This window comes from Balaenoptera acutorostrata, chromosome 3, assembly GCF_949987535.1.
Source record: "Balaenoptera acutorostrata chromosome 3, mBalAcu1.1, whole genome shotgun sequence".
Taxonomy (NCBI): domain Eukaryota; kingdom Metazoa; phylum Chordata; class Mammalia; order Artiodactyla; family Balaenopteridae; genus Balaenoptera; species Balaenoptera acutorostrata.
The window spans coordinates 146269650-146289489 of record NC_080066.1 but is presented as its reverse complement, the minus strand read 5'-3'; the positions used below and the strand labels follow the sequence as shown (position 1 = coordinate 146289489).

General features: G+C 37.1%; 1 protein-coding gene across 7 annotated transcripts in view; it reads right to left on the bottom strand.

Annotated features, from left to right (window-relative positions):
• The window catches only part of GPHN (gephyrin), a 634333-nt gene that overhangs the window by 57432 nt on the left and 557061 nt on the right, over positions 1-19840 (bottom strand). For all 7 annotated transcript variants that reach the window (XM_007184311.3, XM_057543176.1, XM_007184307.3 and 4 more), the window contains one exon: positions 8023-8144. In XM_007184311.3, coding sequence (XP_007184373.1) covers positions 8023-8144 — 122 coding nt within the window. The remainder of the gene's footprint in view (positions 1-8022; positions 8145-19840) is intronic.

Genomic DNA, 19840 nt, shown 5'->3' with positions numbered 1-19840 from the left:
AAGGCGCCTAGAACAGTTCTTTGCTCAAAAGGATAAGTTTTGGAAAGATGGAATTATGAAGTTGCCTGAAAAATGGCAAAGGTAGTGGAACAAAAGGGTGAATATGTTGCTTGGCAAAGTTCTTGGTGAAAATGAAAAATGTGTCTTTTATTTTTACTTAAAAACTGAAGGCACTTTTTTGCCAACCCAATACAACTCCTTAAACAGCACTGAAAGACAGTATACAGTCAATAGTAAGCTGACTGCTTCAGGAGAGTCTTTTTTCGCACAGGTAGTTCCTAACTCACAGATTATGTTCCCAGAGTCTATATGAGAAATTGGCTGTTTGGAACCTGGAACACATTCCTTTAAAAATAATATTATAGATGGTGGGCAAGACTCCGGGGTAGTTAAAAACAAACAAACAAATCTTCATTTAGCTCATAATGTTACTAATATGTTGCTGAATTATGCTTTACTATTAACCTGAATTTTGGAAACAAGGTGGAAGACTGAAGAAAGAATGTTGAAATGGAAAGCATTTGTTTAAGTTATCTTCCTATCTACCTCTCTAGAGTCTTTTCCTGCTGTCAAATGTAATTCTTGCCATGCCTACAGTATCTTGCTATGCTAAGGTTCTGAAGTGGTCCTGTTCAGGGTTTGCCCTATGAGTCAAAGAACTCTTAAGTTCTAAGTGATTAGTTCTTGTTTATTTAGGACAGCAGATTTACCCAGATATTGGATGTCTGATTTGAACTATTAAATATTAATATGCGAATAACTCATTCTCAGGTAGAATATTTTAAACACAAATGCACCTCTAAATATTAGATTATCAAAAAGTATAGCAAAGTGAACAGAACAAACACATTTAGCCAATGTGGAGGATATTTGGGCTTAATAAAACACCTCTCCTAAACAGACTGGATCTTGAGAGTCAGGGAATAAGGAGATTAACTGTTCCTCTAAAGTTTCTTGCTGTTCATGGCTTTTCCCCTTTCACTTCTCAAAAAGCTTTCTCTCCCTTCCCTTCTGTTAAAAGTACTGACAGAGGAGCGTAGATGGTGAGTAGGGGAAAGGTTAGAATAGGGTAGCCATTTGTGAATCTCAGTCATTTGTAAATTGAATTAATGTAGGTCTGAATACCAAATTACTATTATTTACATTGCATGCACGCTCTCTTCTCCTCTTTCCCATTCTCCTCTCTTCACTCCTTCCCACCCCCTGGAAGATACTATGAACTTGTTATAACAAATTACCCAAAGGTAATAAATGCTGCAAAAGTGGCTCTAGTAGTTGTGGGAGGAAAGATAAAAGAAGAAATTATAAAAGGAAGGGGCTTTTCTCTTTATGGAAGGGAGAGGTGTCTATTTTACAGTGAATAAGAAGCTTTATTTAGGGGTCCAGAAAGTAAACTTGAGCTACTGTAGTAAGTCCTCCTGCCTTTTCCCCCCACTTCTATATCACCTAAAGATCTAGAATTTTGCAACTCAAGTCCTTATCATTCATACACACAGTCAATATTTAATTCAAAATTTAAACTAAATTTTCCTCTCTGGCTTTTGAAATATTGACAGTAACTATTTACTTAGGGGTTTTATCTATTAAAATGGATATAGAATATTTAGTTTATTAACCTTAATATTAATAAATTGTGGGTGCTAAGCCCAGTTAAGAGGGCAGCATGGTACAGCAAAAGGAGAAAGACCCTGGAGTTAGACAGGCCTAGGCTGGACTCCTCATTCTGTCTTTTACTAGTTGTATGACTCTGAACAGCTTATTTAATTTTTTTGAGCTTCAGTATTATTATCTACAAAATGGGGATAAAAGACACTTATCTGGATTGGTTGTTCCATGAGGCCTAAATAAGATAAGTAAGTGAAAGAATGTAGTATAGTACTATATATATAGTAGGTAGTAAGTAAAGATTAGTATCTCTTTCCAGGAAAAGACTGGCATGTTTGGAGTGAGGAGGCTGGAGAAAATGGATGTGGATTGGGTGGGGAGGAAAGACAGGAGTGAAACAGAATTGAAAACTTTTGTAGTTCTTACTAATAACTATCTTATTCATTTCTGTAGTACCAAAGACTGAGACAACATCTGATATAGCATAACCCTTCATAAAAGTTTGTTGGATTATTAGAGTATACTTACCCATATATAATAAAACCCCAATTCTGCCACAAGGATATAGTTGGCACCTTAGAAAGATCATATTTGTAGCAGAATAGAGGGTGAGTTAGAGGAGAACAAGACTTGAGGCAGGGAGACCAGTGAAGAGGATAGTCTCATGTGTCTAGACAAAAAGTAAACAGAGCCCCAAACTAAGCCAGGATGGTAGAAATGAAGAGATAGGAACGTACAGAAGAAGTACTGATGAGGGAAACTGTATGGGATTTAAATACAGGGCTGAGTGAGAGACAGAAGCTTTCCATTCAGGTTTCTTCTGGCTCGGGTGACTGGGTGGCTGGTGGGCGCAGTCACTGAGCTAGAAGAACTCAAAGAAATGGAGTAAGATGGTAGTGGGAGGCGCAGTGAGAAAGGAAAGGAGAGATAATGAATTTAATTTTACATGTTGAATTTGCTCTACCTATTGAACTTAAAGAAAATACACCTAGTAAGCAGGTGGATCTAGGCATGGAGCTCAAGACAGAGATAAGATCTGGGAGTCATTAGCATACAGAATTAGAAGGAAAAAAGGTCAAGGGTGAGCCATGGTGACACTTAGATTTGGGAATGAGCATAGGAAGAGAAGCTGCCAAAACAAGAAAGAATAAACTACAAATGGAGAATGAAGAAGTTGAAATGGTGTATTGCTGGAGAGGGATGTAAAATTGTGGTAGAGAGACCTAATAGCTGGGTTACGCACGCATTTTATTTGTGTTTACAGACACATACCATTTCAATGAGGCTTTGCAATCCAGATGAAGATGAATCAACACTGACACCCTTCTGTTCTACGTAATAGCCTTCATAATGTCTTTCAATTTAATCTCTTTTTTAAAAATTCTACTTCCAAATTTGAGCATAAGCTCTGGAACTTTCTAAAACATCTTATTACTAGGCTGTAATTTATAGTGCATTTACAGTACATGTAATTTTAAGGACAAGATCTATATCTATTTCAGTTTTGAATCTTCAAGAGCCTTTGGCTTAAAATTCATAGTAGAATCATGATTAAGTTTACCACACCCTTGTTACTTCCTGTGATCCATGGACCAGTGGCTTGGTATTCTTGGGAACTTGTTAGAAATGCAAAATCTTGGTCCACTCCAGATTTGCTGAATCACAATCAGCATTTTTAATAAGCTGTCCAGGTGATTCAAATAGGTACACAATTAATACTTCCTGACTAACTGAACAAAGAATAAACAAACTGTATTGTTGTTCTTATTTCTAGTAGGTCTCCAACTTTAGCTCATGTGATACAACTTGGGCAAATTCTCTTTCCAAAATATGGTTTACTATGTTAATTCTGCTTTTAAAAAAAGCTGCAGGGCTTCCCTGGTGGCGCAGTGGTTGAGAATCTGCCTGCTAATGCAGGGGACACGGGTTCGAGCCCTGGTCTGGGAAGATCCCACATGCCACGGAGCAGCTGGGCCCGTGAGCCACAACTACTGAGCCTGCGCGTCTGGAGCCTGTGCCCCGCAACGGGAGGGGCCGCAATAGTGAAAGGCCCGCGCACCGCGATGAAGAGCGGTCCCCGCACCGCGATGAAGAGTGGCCCCCACTTGCCGCAACTAGAGAAAGCCCTCGCACGAACCGAAGACCCAACACAGCCAAAAATAAATAAATAAATAAATAAAGTAGCTATACAATTAAAAAAAAAAAAAAAGCACATATTTATAAAAAAAAAAAAAAAAAAAAAAGCTGCAAATTTAACCAAATTGGGTAGTGCTGCCTGGATTACAAAGCTTTTCAAAATCTGGCTTCAAATTTCTACCAAATTTACACATATTATCCTTCTACCTGAACCTCCTACTCTAAACAGTCTGGCCTGACCTGAGTAAACTATTCTTTCTACTTCTCTATTTTTGTTCATTCCCTGTTTCCTACTTGGTTAACATACTCTTTTTTTCTAAATACACAAATCCTATTTATCCTTCCTGTTCTAGCTAAAACGAAATATCTTCAAAATGATATTATCTTGTCTTCATAATGAGAATTGTGGATTATTAATTTCAAGAAACTTAGATTCCATTTCCACCTCTGCCACTAACTTGTATATTGTTGGGCAAGTTCAATGAACATCTCTGGGTTTAAAAGCTTGTCTTTTTCATACACAAGGCCAATAGGCACATGAAAAGATGCTCAACATTGCTAATCATTGATAAATGCAAATCAAAACCACAATGAGATATCACTTCACACTTGTCACAATGGTTTTTATCAAAAAGACCACAAGTAACAAATGTTGGTGAGAATGTGGAGAAAAGGGAACCCTCCTATGCTGTTGGTGGGAATGTGAATTGGTACAGCCACTGTGGAAAACAGTATGGAGGCTTCTCAAAAAACTAAAAATTGAACTACCATATGACCCAGCCATTACATTCCTGGGTATATATCCCAAAACACTAATTTGAAAAGATACATGTACCCCAGTGTTCATAGCAGCATTATTTATAATAGCCAAGATATGGAAGTAACCTAAATGTCCATCAGCAGATGAATGAATAAAGAAGATGTGGTATATACAATGGAATACTACTCAGCCATGAAAAAGAAAAAAACTTTTGCCATTTGCAACAACATGAATGGACCTGGAGTGTATCATCCTTAGTGAAATAAGTCAGACAGAGAAAGACAAATACTGTATGATATCACTTATATGTGGAATCTAAAAAATAAAACAAACTAGTGAGTATAACAAAACAGAAATAGACTCACATATATAGAAAACAAACTAGTGTTTACCGGTGGGGAGAGGGAAGAGAAGAGGGATTAAGGAGTAGAGGATTAAGAGGTACAAACTACTATGTATAAAATAAATAAGCTACAAGGATGTATTGTATAGCACAGGAATACAGCCAATATTTTATAACTTTAAATGGTGTATAATCTATAAAAATTCTGAATCACTATGTTGTACACCTGAAACTAATATAACATTGTAAATTATACCTCAATAAATTTTTTTTTACATTATAAAAAAATTTGTCTTTTTAAAGAAAAACGCTAGGAACCACAATAGTATTGTGTTCCACACAATGAGAGAAAATATGTCTAAGGAATGTGTTTTAATATTCACATAATACTTAAAAATGAATGTTTTAAAAATACAGTTAATGCTCACGTATTTGAAGCACCCCTCCCATAATCTCCACTGTACCCTCTTTTTAAATGAAATGTACAAGAAACAAAGGCAAAATTCATCCAGGTCAATCCAAATAAGTTATAGAGTCTTACCCTTCAAGTTTAACATTTATTGTTAAAGTCATGGTAGGTGATAAGAATAAGAGCTAAGAAGTAGAATCATACAGAATTTAAACCCAGACTGAAACCTTTTAAAAAATAACAAGAATAGCACTCTTACTCCCTACTCTTATCTGGCATAGCTGAGTAAGGGTTCTGTGCTTGCTGACATTCTTGAGCTATTTCTCTCCCTGCTTTAAACATAGGGTAGTTTCTCCCATGACCCTGCTTGTTTCCCTGGAGAGCTTCACATAGAGGCTTCTGTATAACAACATTTGCTTTCATTAGCAAACGGCCATATAGGAAAGAGAAGAATGAAGAGGGAGACAACCTTCACAGAATATCAACAGGCTGCAGATTAAATATACCTTGTTTCCTTTGCTAAATTCCCAGCACAGATTTCCATCTGAACAGTTATAAATTCTTTCCTCCCACATTCCACCTCTGCATTTTAAACCATTTACTCTGGGCCTCTTCAATACAGCACTCTAAGACTGAGAAAGTTTAGATTTGCATCAATTGTATTTTTAAAAAATTGTTCTCAGTTTTATGTAAGGTATTCAATCCAAGAAAAGAATATACTAAAGATGTGCATATTCTCAAAATTGCCTATATCTTGCTTATAAGTTTTGTTGTTCTTTATATGTTGTTTTCAAGGGACATTTTGAAGTTACATGTAATAGCAACATTAATTATTAGGAAACGTCTACAACAAATCAACAGCTGGTCCTAGAAAATCAAATATTAGCATATCAACATAGGAACCTTTCAATGGTGTTTTGGCCTTTATAGTAAGGTAATGGCAGCATATATAGTATATATCAAGTTAGCTTTTCTTTTAATACAGAAGTACAACATTAGGAGGAGAGAATGAACAGAATTATAGTCAAGACAGCATAAGGTAAAAATGATACACACAAACAAAAAGCACCTTTTACCTTATAATATTTCTTAGAGCTCATTAATGCACTTGGAGGCAGGGCCAGAGTCAGCGGTGGCTGGGAAACAAATTCTAAATCTGGTGCATTTGTTCTCTAGAGTTTCAGGCCTGTTCTGTGCTATTGGAACTCTTGGGTTCATCCTACCTCCTCTCAGAAATTAATTTTTGCCTTCTTTAAAGGTGTATCTGCATCAGGATAATTTTTAGATGCTTGAAGTTTATATATATGAAAGGATGGGTTACTAGTCAGGTCCAAATTCAACCCTCCCCGCTTTTTTTCACTGGGTTCTTTCTATCCCTTCCCAGGGCTACGGAGCCTGGGTCAGGGTGATACCAGGTAACCTGCAGCACTGGCTTCACCAGCATGGGTTCTAAGTTGGCTGGTTACTTACCTATGGATTTCTCTACAACTAAACTTTCAGGTAAATACAAATGGTGAATTAAAAAAAAAAATGATGTTTGAAAATATGTGTAACAGACTCTACTCCAGTGTCCACAGAGAAAGAAAAAAAATCAGGAGGAAAGAAGAGAAGCTTAAAAGGTGAGATTAACATAAAAACGACTGCCTTTCAGGTTACTAGCAAGACGCTGTGTTCCAGGTTTGGACTACACTGTGTCCAGTTTGAGCCTAAACTGGGGTTTATAGGAGTCCCAGCATACCTTGTGAAATGGTAGGGCAGAGCCTCTTCAAGAGCATATTTGAGCCCTGGGAAAGCACTCATCTTAAGGGAAGGAGGATCCAGGCATAATGAGCTTTGCTCAGTAACAAGATGGTGATAAGACAGAAAGGGGCAATTATGGGTGACAGATACATCAGGGCATCCATCACTCAGATTTGTCTCCTAGCTTTGTCTCCAGCAGGCTGTTGTTTGAGTGTTACTAAGAGCAGGCATACCTCTGGTGAACTGGAAATAGTGCCTGGTGAAACATGGCTGAACAGCAGTGTTGCATGGAAGTGGGATGCTCAGAAAGAGCAGACTTGTTTTTGATTGCATGTGCAGCTGGAGCTGGAGACGCAGTTGGAAATTTACAGAAATAGTTGGGGAATTTAGCAGAGAGCTGAGTTAATTTAGCAAATGGGGTAATATGCTCTCAGAGATGGGCAATTATAGTCAATGTGCCTCCCTTTGTATTTACAAGTGGGTGAAGCCTGGAGAAACTCAGGTTATATAAGAATACAAAAATCCATATAAAAGTCCTAGAAAATAATTGTACTTAAACTTCAAAGAATCAGTTAGTACTAATTTTGACATTTCCCTCTTACTCTTCTCACCCATGTCTTCCCTTTCTTTCTTTTTTTTGCATATACTACATTGTTTATGGATATTTTTGTATGTAACAGAAGCATAAAACATCGACTAGAAATATACTCAACAAATTTATGATATAGTTGCCTTTAGGAAGGGTGAAAGGGAATGAAACTTCCCTATCTTTCTTGACATAAGTAAAAGTATGAATAGGAATAACACCCAAAGCAGAGCAACATATTTCTCCTATTGTAAAAGGCATTCCAGGAAGATGTCTATCGCTAAAGGACATAGACATCTCCATAATTCTTTGACTTCTGAAGAATGAAATAAGTGAAAATTATGGTATTAAATTTCTTTCTCTTTAGCAACAATCCCGCCTAGTTAGTACTCCCAAAATTCATATTTGTACAAAACAACTTCAAAATAAAATCCAATACTTACTTGTCTCCCACAATTCCCAAGTTGATTGTGGGGTAACCATGTTCCTGAATTGTTGCTAAGAGGGTTGAACGATTGCTGTCCCGAATCTTTCCTGGTAAGAGGTCATCTTCAGGATTTAGCAGCTACAAAGCCAAAAAAAAAAAACCACTACATATTATTTTCTTAGGATAATATTGCCTATTGTTAATGGGAAAAAAATAGATCTAGTAAACAGAGTTTAGCACATCTAGCACCTATAACAGTATCTGGCCCATAGAAGATATATGCTCAAAGGATCTTTTTTTTTTTTTTTTTAATTAAGTAATTAATTAATTTTTGGCTGTGTTAGGTCTTCGTTTCTGTGCGAGGGCTTTCTCTAATTGCGGCGAGCGGGGGCCCCTCTTCATCGCGGTGCGTGGGCCTCTCACTATCGTGGCCTCTCTTGTTGCGGAGCATAGGCTCCAGACGCACAGGCTCAGTAGTTGTGGCTCACGGGCCCAGTTGCTCCGTGGCATGTGGGACCTTCCCAGACCAGGGCTCGAACCCGTGTCCCCTGCATTGGCAGGCAGATTCTCAACCACTGCGCCACCAGGGAAGCCCTCGAAGGATCTTTGATAAATATTGAAAGCATAGGAGGATGAGAAAACATTCCTCCAGAATTAAAAAACATGCAGAAATTTAAGTGGTGACTCAACAGCAGGCCAAATATCACACCAGCTTTGGCTACAATTTGACAAAATAGTGCTCTGGAGATAGCTGCCTTTCTACTGGTTGGTTGTTTACTGGGTCAAATTAAAAAAAAAAAAAAAACTTTCTTTTTTCCTCCCACTATTATTTTCTAATCTGTCCTTCACTGAGAATATTTGAGGAAGAGACTGTGTGACATGATATTCTCAAGTCTGAAGAGAATGATCATTTATCTTTTCTTCCAAGCCTTTTGCTCTCTTTTGTGAAGTGGTATCAGTAGTACTGAAGAAGTTAAACTTATTTGAAGGAGAGGGAGCCAGATATCTTGTCTCTATTAGCAAACTTAAACAAGTAATACTTAACTGCACACACCCATGATTCCATGACTTTGAACTGAATCACCCTTAAGAGATTTAATATCTACTATTATATGTCAATGAAGAAAATTATAAGAAGCTTATTTTATGTTACGATGTTCCAATAAGGCAGTGTAGCGTAGTAGCAAGAGTCTACCTTATTCAGATAACGTTCAAATTCAAGTTGCCCAAACACATTATGCCATAATTTTCTCATTTATAATATATAGTAATAAAACTACCTTGAAAGGCAGTTGTTAGGACTGAGATAATGAACACTCAGTTAACATAGATAAATATACAATAAAAACAATTCTCTGTCCTTTCTTTATGATACATGATATTGAAAGAGCACTTAATTCCCCCCAATTGTTCTCATATTGTTACTCCTAGATGCTAGTATGGATGGAATCAGTTTATAATGTGGACACAGATTTACATTTATTAGATTATAAAATACTTAAGAGTAGGAGGTCCCTAACACACACAGACACACACAACATGCAAATTTAATTTACACAATTTTAAGATGTACTTTGATTTCAGAAAATTACAAAATGAAAAAAAAAGTGCATCTTTGAAGTGAGAAAATCTGGAATATTATCTTAGGAGGTTGAAGGCAAGCCTGCACATTTCAGATGCTTAGGCTGTTAACATGGCCAATACCCAGGGTTCTGTATCTCAGTTCTGCCAAACAGTGACCTCAAGCCCCTTTAGTCTTCCTTCTGACTCATTAGTGATACCATGTGGCTGGACCTTTGGCTTTATATTGGAAAAGTAGTAGCTTTGCCAACAACTGTCCCCTTAAAATATCTGCAGAAAAACTTTGATCATCTTATTCACTGTCACCTGGGAGACTTCCCTTCAAATACTGCACTAATCTAACTTAATCAGATCCCATGTGACACTGCAGCCCACTTTCATCCTTAGTCACTGGCAGAGCTTGGAAAATTGCTATTGCAGTACTAATACAGATTAATTTTCTGATCTTAATTAACACACAGTTATTGAACTTATAATTTTATAAGGCCAAGGCTTGCAGCTTTTAAACTCCATTAATCAGACAAGTTGCTGCAGAAAGAAAACTGAACGGTTATATAATATTTTTTTCACAAAGGGTACTGACCACCAACTGAGTAATAAGATTTCCCCGTTATTAGGGTGGTTTCTTTGCCATTCATGTTCCTCTCTGTTATTTTGCTGCACACAGTTCCAGAAATAATAGAACAATTAGCGATCACTGGAGAACCAGTTGTTTATCTGTAAAACTGACATAATGAAATAATAGCTAGTTAAGTGAGGGTATGGGATTTCCAGTGCATTTTAAGTATTTTCAAAGAAAACAAACAGAATCGAATGGAAGATTATAAGGTTGCATATACTAGAATAAATTCACAATATTCCTCTTTAAAAATGTAATCTTATTTTCCAGCTTCTTATACTTCTAGTCATCTCTGGAATGGTGCCTGAAACTTATTCTAGTTAAAATATAAAAGGAAAAATACAATATAAAGTAAAATAAAACATAACCCAAAACAAACAAAAAAACGAAAACATAACCCATTATCTTCATACCTTGTTACTTTCTTATCTACCACATACTAAATTTCAATTTCCTGTTTCTGTTATTGTCAATGGTGCCACTGTATTTCCAGCTTTCAAACATTTAGCCTTTGATTTTTTTCCTTTGTAGTCCACTATCTTCCCAAAGGTTTCAATCCTTAATCCTTACTCCATCTCCTTTTTTTTTTTAATGTTTTGCTGCTTTATACACAGGAATCCATCTCCTCCTTGACACTACATTTTCATTCACTCTCTTATCAACCCTCTCCATCCCCCAATTTCAGGCATTGAATATATCTGAATTTCTGCAAAAGCCTTATAATTGGCTATGTTGCCGACAGACTCTTTCCTTCTGAGAAATAAAATAGACACATCTACTTGCAAAACTGTACGATTACTTGCGTAACAGGTAAACTGTACCAAACTATGATATGTAACAAACTATCTTAAGTCAAATTGTTATAACATAAGCTTGTTCAGACCTGTATGTTCCTATAAGATTATGGACAATTAGAGACCATGGTAACTCCATATGGACTCGTGCTCCAAAGATAAAATGAAATTGTTTCAGCAACTCACCTATTTTACAAAATGTGATCAGTCTCTGCCTAGACGGTACTTACTAACTACCTTAAAACCACCTCATGACCAATTCCAGTCCTCAAAATCCTGTAACTATCCTTCTGTAACTTCCTCCTCTTGAGACACTACTGAGACTCTCAAGGTGATGCTCTTCCTTGCTCAGAAACTTTAATATATCCAGCTTTGTATGATCAACAGGCTTCCCTGGTGGCCTCTGTATTAGGACAATGATGGTCATGAAGGTCCCTACCAACACTTAGGCAAGACCTCATGCCACCACTATTCTCATATTGGTTACATTGCACTTCACTGAGGTCTTTTGAGCCTCTTTGCTCAGGGGGAGTCTTTATGATGGTAAGTCCAGCACTCACATTAAACTCTGATACTTTTTTGTTGAGCTCCCAAAGTTAGCTGAAATTTATTTTGTTTTTGAAGGGGAGCAGAATATGCCACCTCCAAATGTGCCCATTTGGCACATGCGTTACTTTGAGCTGAAGGCAATCAAGACCCAGCAGACTCAATAAAAACTTTTACTACTCCCTTAACTGCCTAAAAGAATTTAGATAGGAGGCCTGGCCCAGAAAGAGAGCTATTACCAGAGATAACTTTTTATATGAAAGACTTACCTGCATGGTAGGGCAAACATCTGATTACTAAACATCTGCTCTTCTCATCTTCCTGAACTGCCCTTCTCCCCTTTGAAGCCCCAGGCCCTATCCCATTCCTTAGCTCAGACTGACATACAAGCCTCAATTGCCTGACTGTCTTTGGGTCTCATATTTTTATGGGATTCCTGTATGCACAAAATTAAATTTTTCTCCTGTTAATCTGCCTTATGTCAATTTAATTATTAGATCAGCCAAAGAACCTAGAAGGGTAGATGGAAAATTCTTCTGCTCTAAGAGTAAGGTTCCCAGGACTTTTTGGTTATCTGACTGAATTTGTAAGGATTTTTGTTTTCCTTACTGTTGGTTTGCTAAAGTGTTGATTTGCTACTAACCATTTTGTTTGTCAATTGGATACACTGTTGTGTGTCTGTAAGAACTTTTCTATGTTTATGTATGAGAAACAGGCTTTCAGAGAGATCTACCTCCCCATTCTGGCCTGCTGGCTTTTAGGGTTAGCTCTCAAGGGTTCGTTAGTTTTTTTGTTGTTTTTAAAAAAATTTTTAAATTTATTTTTTTATACAGCAGGTTCTTTTTTTAAAAAAATTAATTAATTAATTAATTTTATTTTTGGCTGTGTTGGGTCTTTGTTTCTGTGCGAGGGCTTTCTCTAGTTGCGGCGAGTGGGGACCACTCTTCATCGCGGTGCGCGGGCCTCTCACTGTGTGGCCTCTCTTGTTGCAGAGCACAGGTTCCAGACGCACAGGCTCAGTAGTTGTGGTTCACGGGCCCAGTTGCTCCGTGGCATGCAGGATCCTCCCAAACCAGGGCTTGAACCCACGTCCCCCGCATTGGCAGGCAGATTCTCAACCACTGCGCCACCAGGGAAGCCCCAGCAGGTTCTTATTAGTTATCAATTTTATACACATCAGTGTATACATGTCAATCCCAATCGTCCAATTCATCCCACCCCCACCCCCCGCCGTTTTCCCCCCTTGGTGTCCATATGTTTGTTCTTTACATCTGTGTCTCAAATTCTGCCCTGCAAACCGGTTCATCTGTACCATTCTTCCAGGTTCCACATACATGCGTTAATATACGATATTTGTTTTTCTCTTTCTGACTTACTTCACTCTGTATGACAGTCTCTAGATCCATCCACGTCTCAACAAATGACCCAATTTTGTTCCTTTTTATGGCTGAGTAATATTCCATTGTATATATATACCACAACTTCTTTATCCATTCATCTGTCGATGGGCATTTAGGTTGCTTCCATGACCTGGCTACTGTAAAGAGTGCTGCAATGAACATTGGGGTGCATGTGTCTTTTTGAATTATGGTTTTCTCTGGGTACATGTCCAGTAGTGGGATTGCCGGGTCATATGGTAATTCTATTTTTAGTCTTATAAGGAACCTCCATACTGTTCTCCATAGTGGCTGTATCAATTTATATTCCCACCAACAGTGCAAGAGGGTTCCCTTTTCTCCACACCCACTCCAGCATTTGTTGTTAGTAGATTTTCTGATGATGCTCATTCTAACTGGTGTGAGGTGATACCTCATTGTAGTTTTGATTTGCATTTCTCTAATAATTAGTGATGTTGAGCAGCTTTTCATGTGCTTCTTGGCCATCTGCATGTCTTCTTGGGAGAAATGTCTATTTAGGTCTTCTGCCCATTTTTGGATTGGGTTGTTTTTTTTTTAATATTGAGCTGCATGAGTTGTTTATATATTTTGGAGCTTAATCCTTTGTCCGTTGATTCGTTTGCAAATATTTTCTCCCATTCTGAGGGTTGTCTTTTCGTCTTGTTTATGGTTTCCTTTGCTGTGCAAAAGCTTTGAAGTTTCATTAAGTCCCATTTGTTTATTTTTGTTTTTATTTCCATTACTCTAGGACGTGGATCAAAAAAGATCTTGCTGTGATTTATGTCAAAGAGTGTTCTTCCTATGTTTTCCTCTAAGAGTTTTATAGTGTCCGGTCTTACATTTAGGTCTCTAATCCATTTTGAGTTTCTTTTTGTGTATGGTGTTAGGGAGTGTTCTAATTTCATTCTTTTACCTGTAGCTGTCCAGTTTTCCCAGCACCACTTATTGAAGAGACTGTCTTTTCTCCATTGTATATCCTTGCCTCCTTTGTCATAGATTAGTTGACCATAGGTGCGTGGGTTTATCTCTGGGCTTTCTAGCTTGTTCCATTGATCTATGTTTCTGTTTTTGTGCCAGTACCATACTGTCTTGATTACTGTAGCTTTGTAGTATAGTCTGAAGTCAGGGAGTCTGATTCCTCCAGCTCCGTTTTCAACCTTAGTTTTAAGGACTTTAGACATATATAAGTGATATTTCCCCTGTTGACTGGCTTTTAGCTAATGAATTCATGGATTCATCTAATAATAAACTTGTACTTCTCCTGGCATAAGTTGGCTTCTGTTTTACCTTTCTTGCATTTATTTTTCTAGAAAACATAGTTTCATCAAGGAAAACTTGGAATTGCAGTGGTCATTTTGGAGTACTTTTGACATGACAATTATTCACTTGAAAGCACTTTTAGAACAAAGGGTGAATACAATTCGGAATATTCAATGATTATCGCTTTTATTGTTATGCACTGCTTCAAAATGAAATTTCAATAAAAATACAAAATATTTAAAAGTTTGTTAAACCCTGGATTGAGGAAATTCTCTGTCTTATTTGTCTTAAAGAGAAATCACTTAGTTATTTTAAGAGACCTCCCTCTTTGTTTCTGTTCTTCAGAGATTTAATCCTATGGTCTTGATGGTATTGTCAAAGGGCCTAAGACTGGTTGTAATAACTTACTTTCTCTCTTTTTAATGTATTGAAATGGGTTTGTCTGCATCTAAGACTTTTTTCCTCTTTGCAAAGGGAAGATATTAGAATTTTATAGGTCAGTAACTATTACCATATCCATTGCAAACAGCTTCCTTATACATCCTTACTTTCTCCTTCTTTTGGAAAACATAATTAATTGATCAAAAATCAATTTTGATCATTATGGACACACCTTAGAAATACCCAGATAGTCCAGACAAACAGACCTAACACAAATAAAGGTGAGAAAAGTCAGATTATAAACTCTAATGGAGAATAGTCTTATTCTAAATGGCTTTTAATTAAACTCTGAAAAAAGTTTTAATTGAGAGTTAAATTAATTGCCTTGGTTGCTTGGATGTAAGAAAGAAAAAGGAACATACAGAGCTTTTAAACATAATCTAAGGAGTCTTTAAGAATTTGGTTTATAAATACAGAGGTTTACAAATTGTATTAGAAAAAATTCATATTCTATTTCTATTATCATGATTCTGGACATGTTAGACTGATTTAATAATTTTAGTTTAAAAACTGTCCTGTGTTTTTTTCCTAACTTTACCACCATGTAAGAAAGTTATACTAGTATAATATTCTAGTTATGTAAGCCTTGGGTCTCTTTGCTTTTTTTTGTTCTATTCTTAAAGACTCTTATTTTTAAAAAATTTTTTAAAATTAATTTTTATTGGAGTATAGTTGATTTACAACCTTGTGTTAGTTTCTGCTGTACAGCAAAGTAAATCAGTTATACATACACATATATAAAAAATCTTAATAGGTTTTTTTTTTTTTTTTTTTGGCCGTGCCACACGACTTGTGGGATCCTAGTTCCCTGACCAGGGATCAAACCTGGGCCCCTGGAAGTGGAAGTGTGGAGTCCTAACCACTGGACTGCCAGGGAATTCCCTATTTTCTTATTAAAAAAATCCTAATTTGAACCTTCTAAATTGTGTGCATCTAAATATGGGGATGATGATATGGAATGTCTCTGTGAAAAGAGACTGATGAGGTTCAAGACACACTACCCCAAAGTATGGCATTTGGCATAGTGAATATTTTAAGCTGAAGGAATTTGAGAAATAGTACATGCAGGAAGGACTTTCTGACTTCCCCCTGAAGCACGTCAAAAAACTCTTATGTTAGAGGTGCCCTCCCTATGCCCAGAGGAAAGGAGCATCCTTATCTCTGAAGGTGAAGGGACAGAGAGAGGAATCTGAAGGAACAGGCGTTGCTAAGTCTCCCCCAGTTTACTACACTTTCCTCATGACTTCTGTCCTTTCATATTTCTCCATGACTTTCCATTCTTCATCAAAACTAATAAAAAAAAATGCTCAGGTTTAACTGATTCTTCAGGTCTTCATTTTTTTTAAATGAAGGCTCTCGTGTTACATAAAACTTACATTAAATTAATGCTGTGCTTTTCTCTTATTAATCTGTCTTTTGTTACAGAGGTAATAAAATTCAGAGCTTGAGAAATTAGAAAGGTAGAGGAAAAAATATTTTTCCTCCCTTACAAGATGAATTCTTATAATGCTTCTATTAAATCATGACTTTATAAGAAATTAAATTTTAATTGCCAGATCCTTAGTTAACTCTAAGATCTTAAATTAATATTAATTTGATTGACTGATAAATAATCTTGGATATGTGGGCACTATAAATGTTTAATATACCAGTGCTTGACGTAGAGAATGGACTTGAGGACATGGGGAGGGGGAGGGGTAAGCTAGGAAGAAGTGAGAGAGTGGCATGGACATATATACACTACCAAATGTAAACTAGATAGCTAGTGGGAAGCAGCCGCATAGCACAGGGAGATCAGCTCTGTGCTTTGTGTCCACCTAGAGGGGTGGGATAGGGAGGGTGGAGGGAGACGCAAGAGGGAGGAGATATGGGGATATATGTATATTTATAGCTAATTCACTTTGTTATACAGCAGAAACTAACACACCATTGTAAAGTAATTATACTCCAAAAAAGATGTTAAAAAAATATACCAGTGTTTTTATTAAGTACATCATTAACAGGTTAAAGTAACCATCATTAACAGGGTAGAAAGGATATATGAAGATAGAGGAATGCTTGTGCAAGGTAATGATTATGTTTTATTTATTAGGAAAAAACAGAACAATATTTTTCTTAAAGTAAAAATTACTGATTGTGCCAAAATATAAAGGAAGACAGTAAAAAATAAATTTAGGAGTATTATTCAGTAAAGTATAGAAGGTCTGAAGGGAAATGATTTATTGCTTGGCAGTAATAACTACAAATAATGAATATACAGGAAGAATAATATGTATTAAAAACATTGACAAAGTTGGCTACGTGACGTGGGCTTATTCATAAGGAAAAAAGGTGTATGGATCTTTTATTGTAAATTGTTACTAGAATTTGGGTTTTCTTTTTGTTAAAAATGGCTAAGTTATTTTGTGTCCAGATAACAAAGGTCCCTTTTTTTTTTTTAATTATTTTTTATTTATGGCTGTGTTGGGTCTTCGTTTCTGTGTGAGGGCTTTCTCTAGTTGCGGCAAGTGGGGGTCACTCTTCATCACAGTGCGCGGGCCTCTCACTATCGCGGCCTCTCTTGTTGCGGAACACAGGCTCCAGACGCGCAGGCTCAGTAATTGTGGCTCACGGGCCTAGTTGCTCTGTGGCATGTGGGATCTTCCCAGACCAGGGCTCGAACCCGTGTCCCCTGCATTGGCAGGCAGATTCTCAACCACTGCGCCACCAGGGAAGCCCCAAAGGTCCCATTTTATAACCAAAAAGATTCTGTTAACTCTCTGGTTTGTGGCACATTCTTAAATCATTTTAATCAAAAGCTTCTAAAAATAATGGTTACTTATTGTTGATTAAAAATATTGTCTGTAAATATTTATTGTCTTTATTTATGACATTAAGATCTTGTTTCTTCTGACAACTCTTCTTGGTTTTGCCTTTCCCAAATTTGGAATAAATCTGTTGTCTTTTATACATTTTAAGCAATTTTTGAGTTTACTGGATGGCTACTACATAATACAAAGATTTGCTCCTTTCTTCTTGTAAAGGGAACAATGCTAAAATATTTGACATATTTTCATGTACAGGTTTGGAAGTCTAGAATCATGGCTTTGAAGTACCTTGCAAACTTTGGTAATATATTTGTCCTAATGTTTGTCTGTATGGCAGTGGCCGAATATATAAACTCTAGAGCCTTAAATGTTGCTGCACATTTGCTGTAAGCTATATGGTTCAACAAATTATCATGAAATAAAGAGTACACAAAGGCATGGTGCATGTAGAGATCAAAAAAACTACCTCAGAAAACCTCATACACAATCATAGCCCATCAAAAAGTGGTACCAATCTGGATTGATCACATCTCAAAGATAATGAGCTAATTTAGGCTGAAAGTAACCAGAAGTGGGGGCACTGAGAAATGAAATTGAAATCAGAACTTGCAAAAGTGTGCTATGACTTTTAATACAGATAAATTGTGCCAAACCATAATACAGAGCACAAACTGTCTTAGCTGAAATTGTTTTTTAACACCAGCTCATTCAGAACCACATGTTCTAAGACCATGAACAAAGTGATTTAATAGTAACTCCACATAGATTCATATGTTCCAAAGATAAGGCTACTGACTGTCCAGTTCCAGCAACTTGCCTAGATTACAAATTCTAATGAGTCATACCCAGGGCTCTGGTGGTCTTTGTACGGGGGGTTTGACATTTCTGTTGCTCAGGAGCACACATCTACTGAAAATGATCTTTCTCAAACACCAATCTTATGGCTTTCTTCTCCTCAACTATACTCAGCACTGTCTCCCAGTCTGCCAATCCATGGTCATTTTTTACATTGTTAAAAACTATACTGGGGCTTCCCTGGTGGCACAGTGGTTGAGAATCTGTCTGCTAATGCAGGGGACACGGGTTCGAGCCCTGGTCTGGGAAGATTCCACATGCTGCGGAGCAACTAGGCCCGTGAGCCACAACTACTGAGCCTGCGCATCTGGAGCCTGTGCTCCGCAACAAGAGAGGCCACAATAGTGAGAGGCCCGCGCACTGCGATGAAGAGTGGCCCCCGCTTGCTGCAACTGGAGAAAGCCCTCACACAGAAACGAAGACCCAACACAGCCAAAAATAACTAAATAAATAAATTAATTAATTAATTAAAGTTAACGGGTTATTAAAAAAAAAAACTATACTGAAGGCTCAAGACTCACCTCCTTTAAGAAACCTTATAAAGGAAGAAAATTCTGACGCATGCTACAACATGGTTGAAACTTGAGGATATTTTGCTAAGTGAAATAAGGCAGACACAAAAAGACAAATTCTATATGATGACACTCATATGAGGTACTGAGAGTAACCAAATTCATATAGATAGAAAGTAGAATGGTGGTTGCCACGGGCTGTGGGAGGGAGGAAATGGGGAGCTGTGTTTAAAATTTCAGTTTTGCAAGATAAAAACTGTTCTGGAGATTGGTTGCACAACAATGTGAATGTACTTAAAACTACTGAAGTATACACTTAAAAATAGTTAAGATGATAAATTTTTTGTTATGTGTATTCTATTGTAATTAAAAATGAAAAAAAAATTAAATGTCACTGATGACCTTGGCAATAACAGTTTCAGGGAATAGTGATGCCTTTAAAAAAGAGGCAAGTCAGGAAGGAAGTATTCCACTCTTTATGGTAGGAAGGGAAAGATGGTGAGTGAGATTAGGTAATTGTGGAACATCAGGTGGAAATATCCAGAGGAAGTTGTAAATGAAGGCTTGAAATTACAAAAGAGGTTAAGTTTAGGGCTACAGATATGGGAAGTTACCTGCATATATTTGACATGAGAAGAAAACTCTAAGGGAGAATTTAGAGGGAGTGGAAGACACAGCAGAGAACAGCATCCTAGGGGAATGTTCCAATTAGGGAATGGGATCAAGATAAGGAACGATGAGGAAAAAAAGCAGTAGTTGGCAGGGCATCAAGAGAGAACAATCATTGAACACCAGGAAAGAGACAGTTTCAAGGTGGTGGGTGAGGAATGCCACTGATGTCAAATGATATAGACAGGTTAAGGAAGATAAATATCAAAGCAGGTTTTAGAGGTTAGGAGGTGATTAGTATACTCAGGAAAGCAGTTTCTGTACTAATGGGGGGCAATAATGAGATTCAGGAGTTTGAGGAGAAAGTGCAGAGTGAGGAAGGAAAGGCAGCATGTGCAGACCTCTCTTTCAAC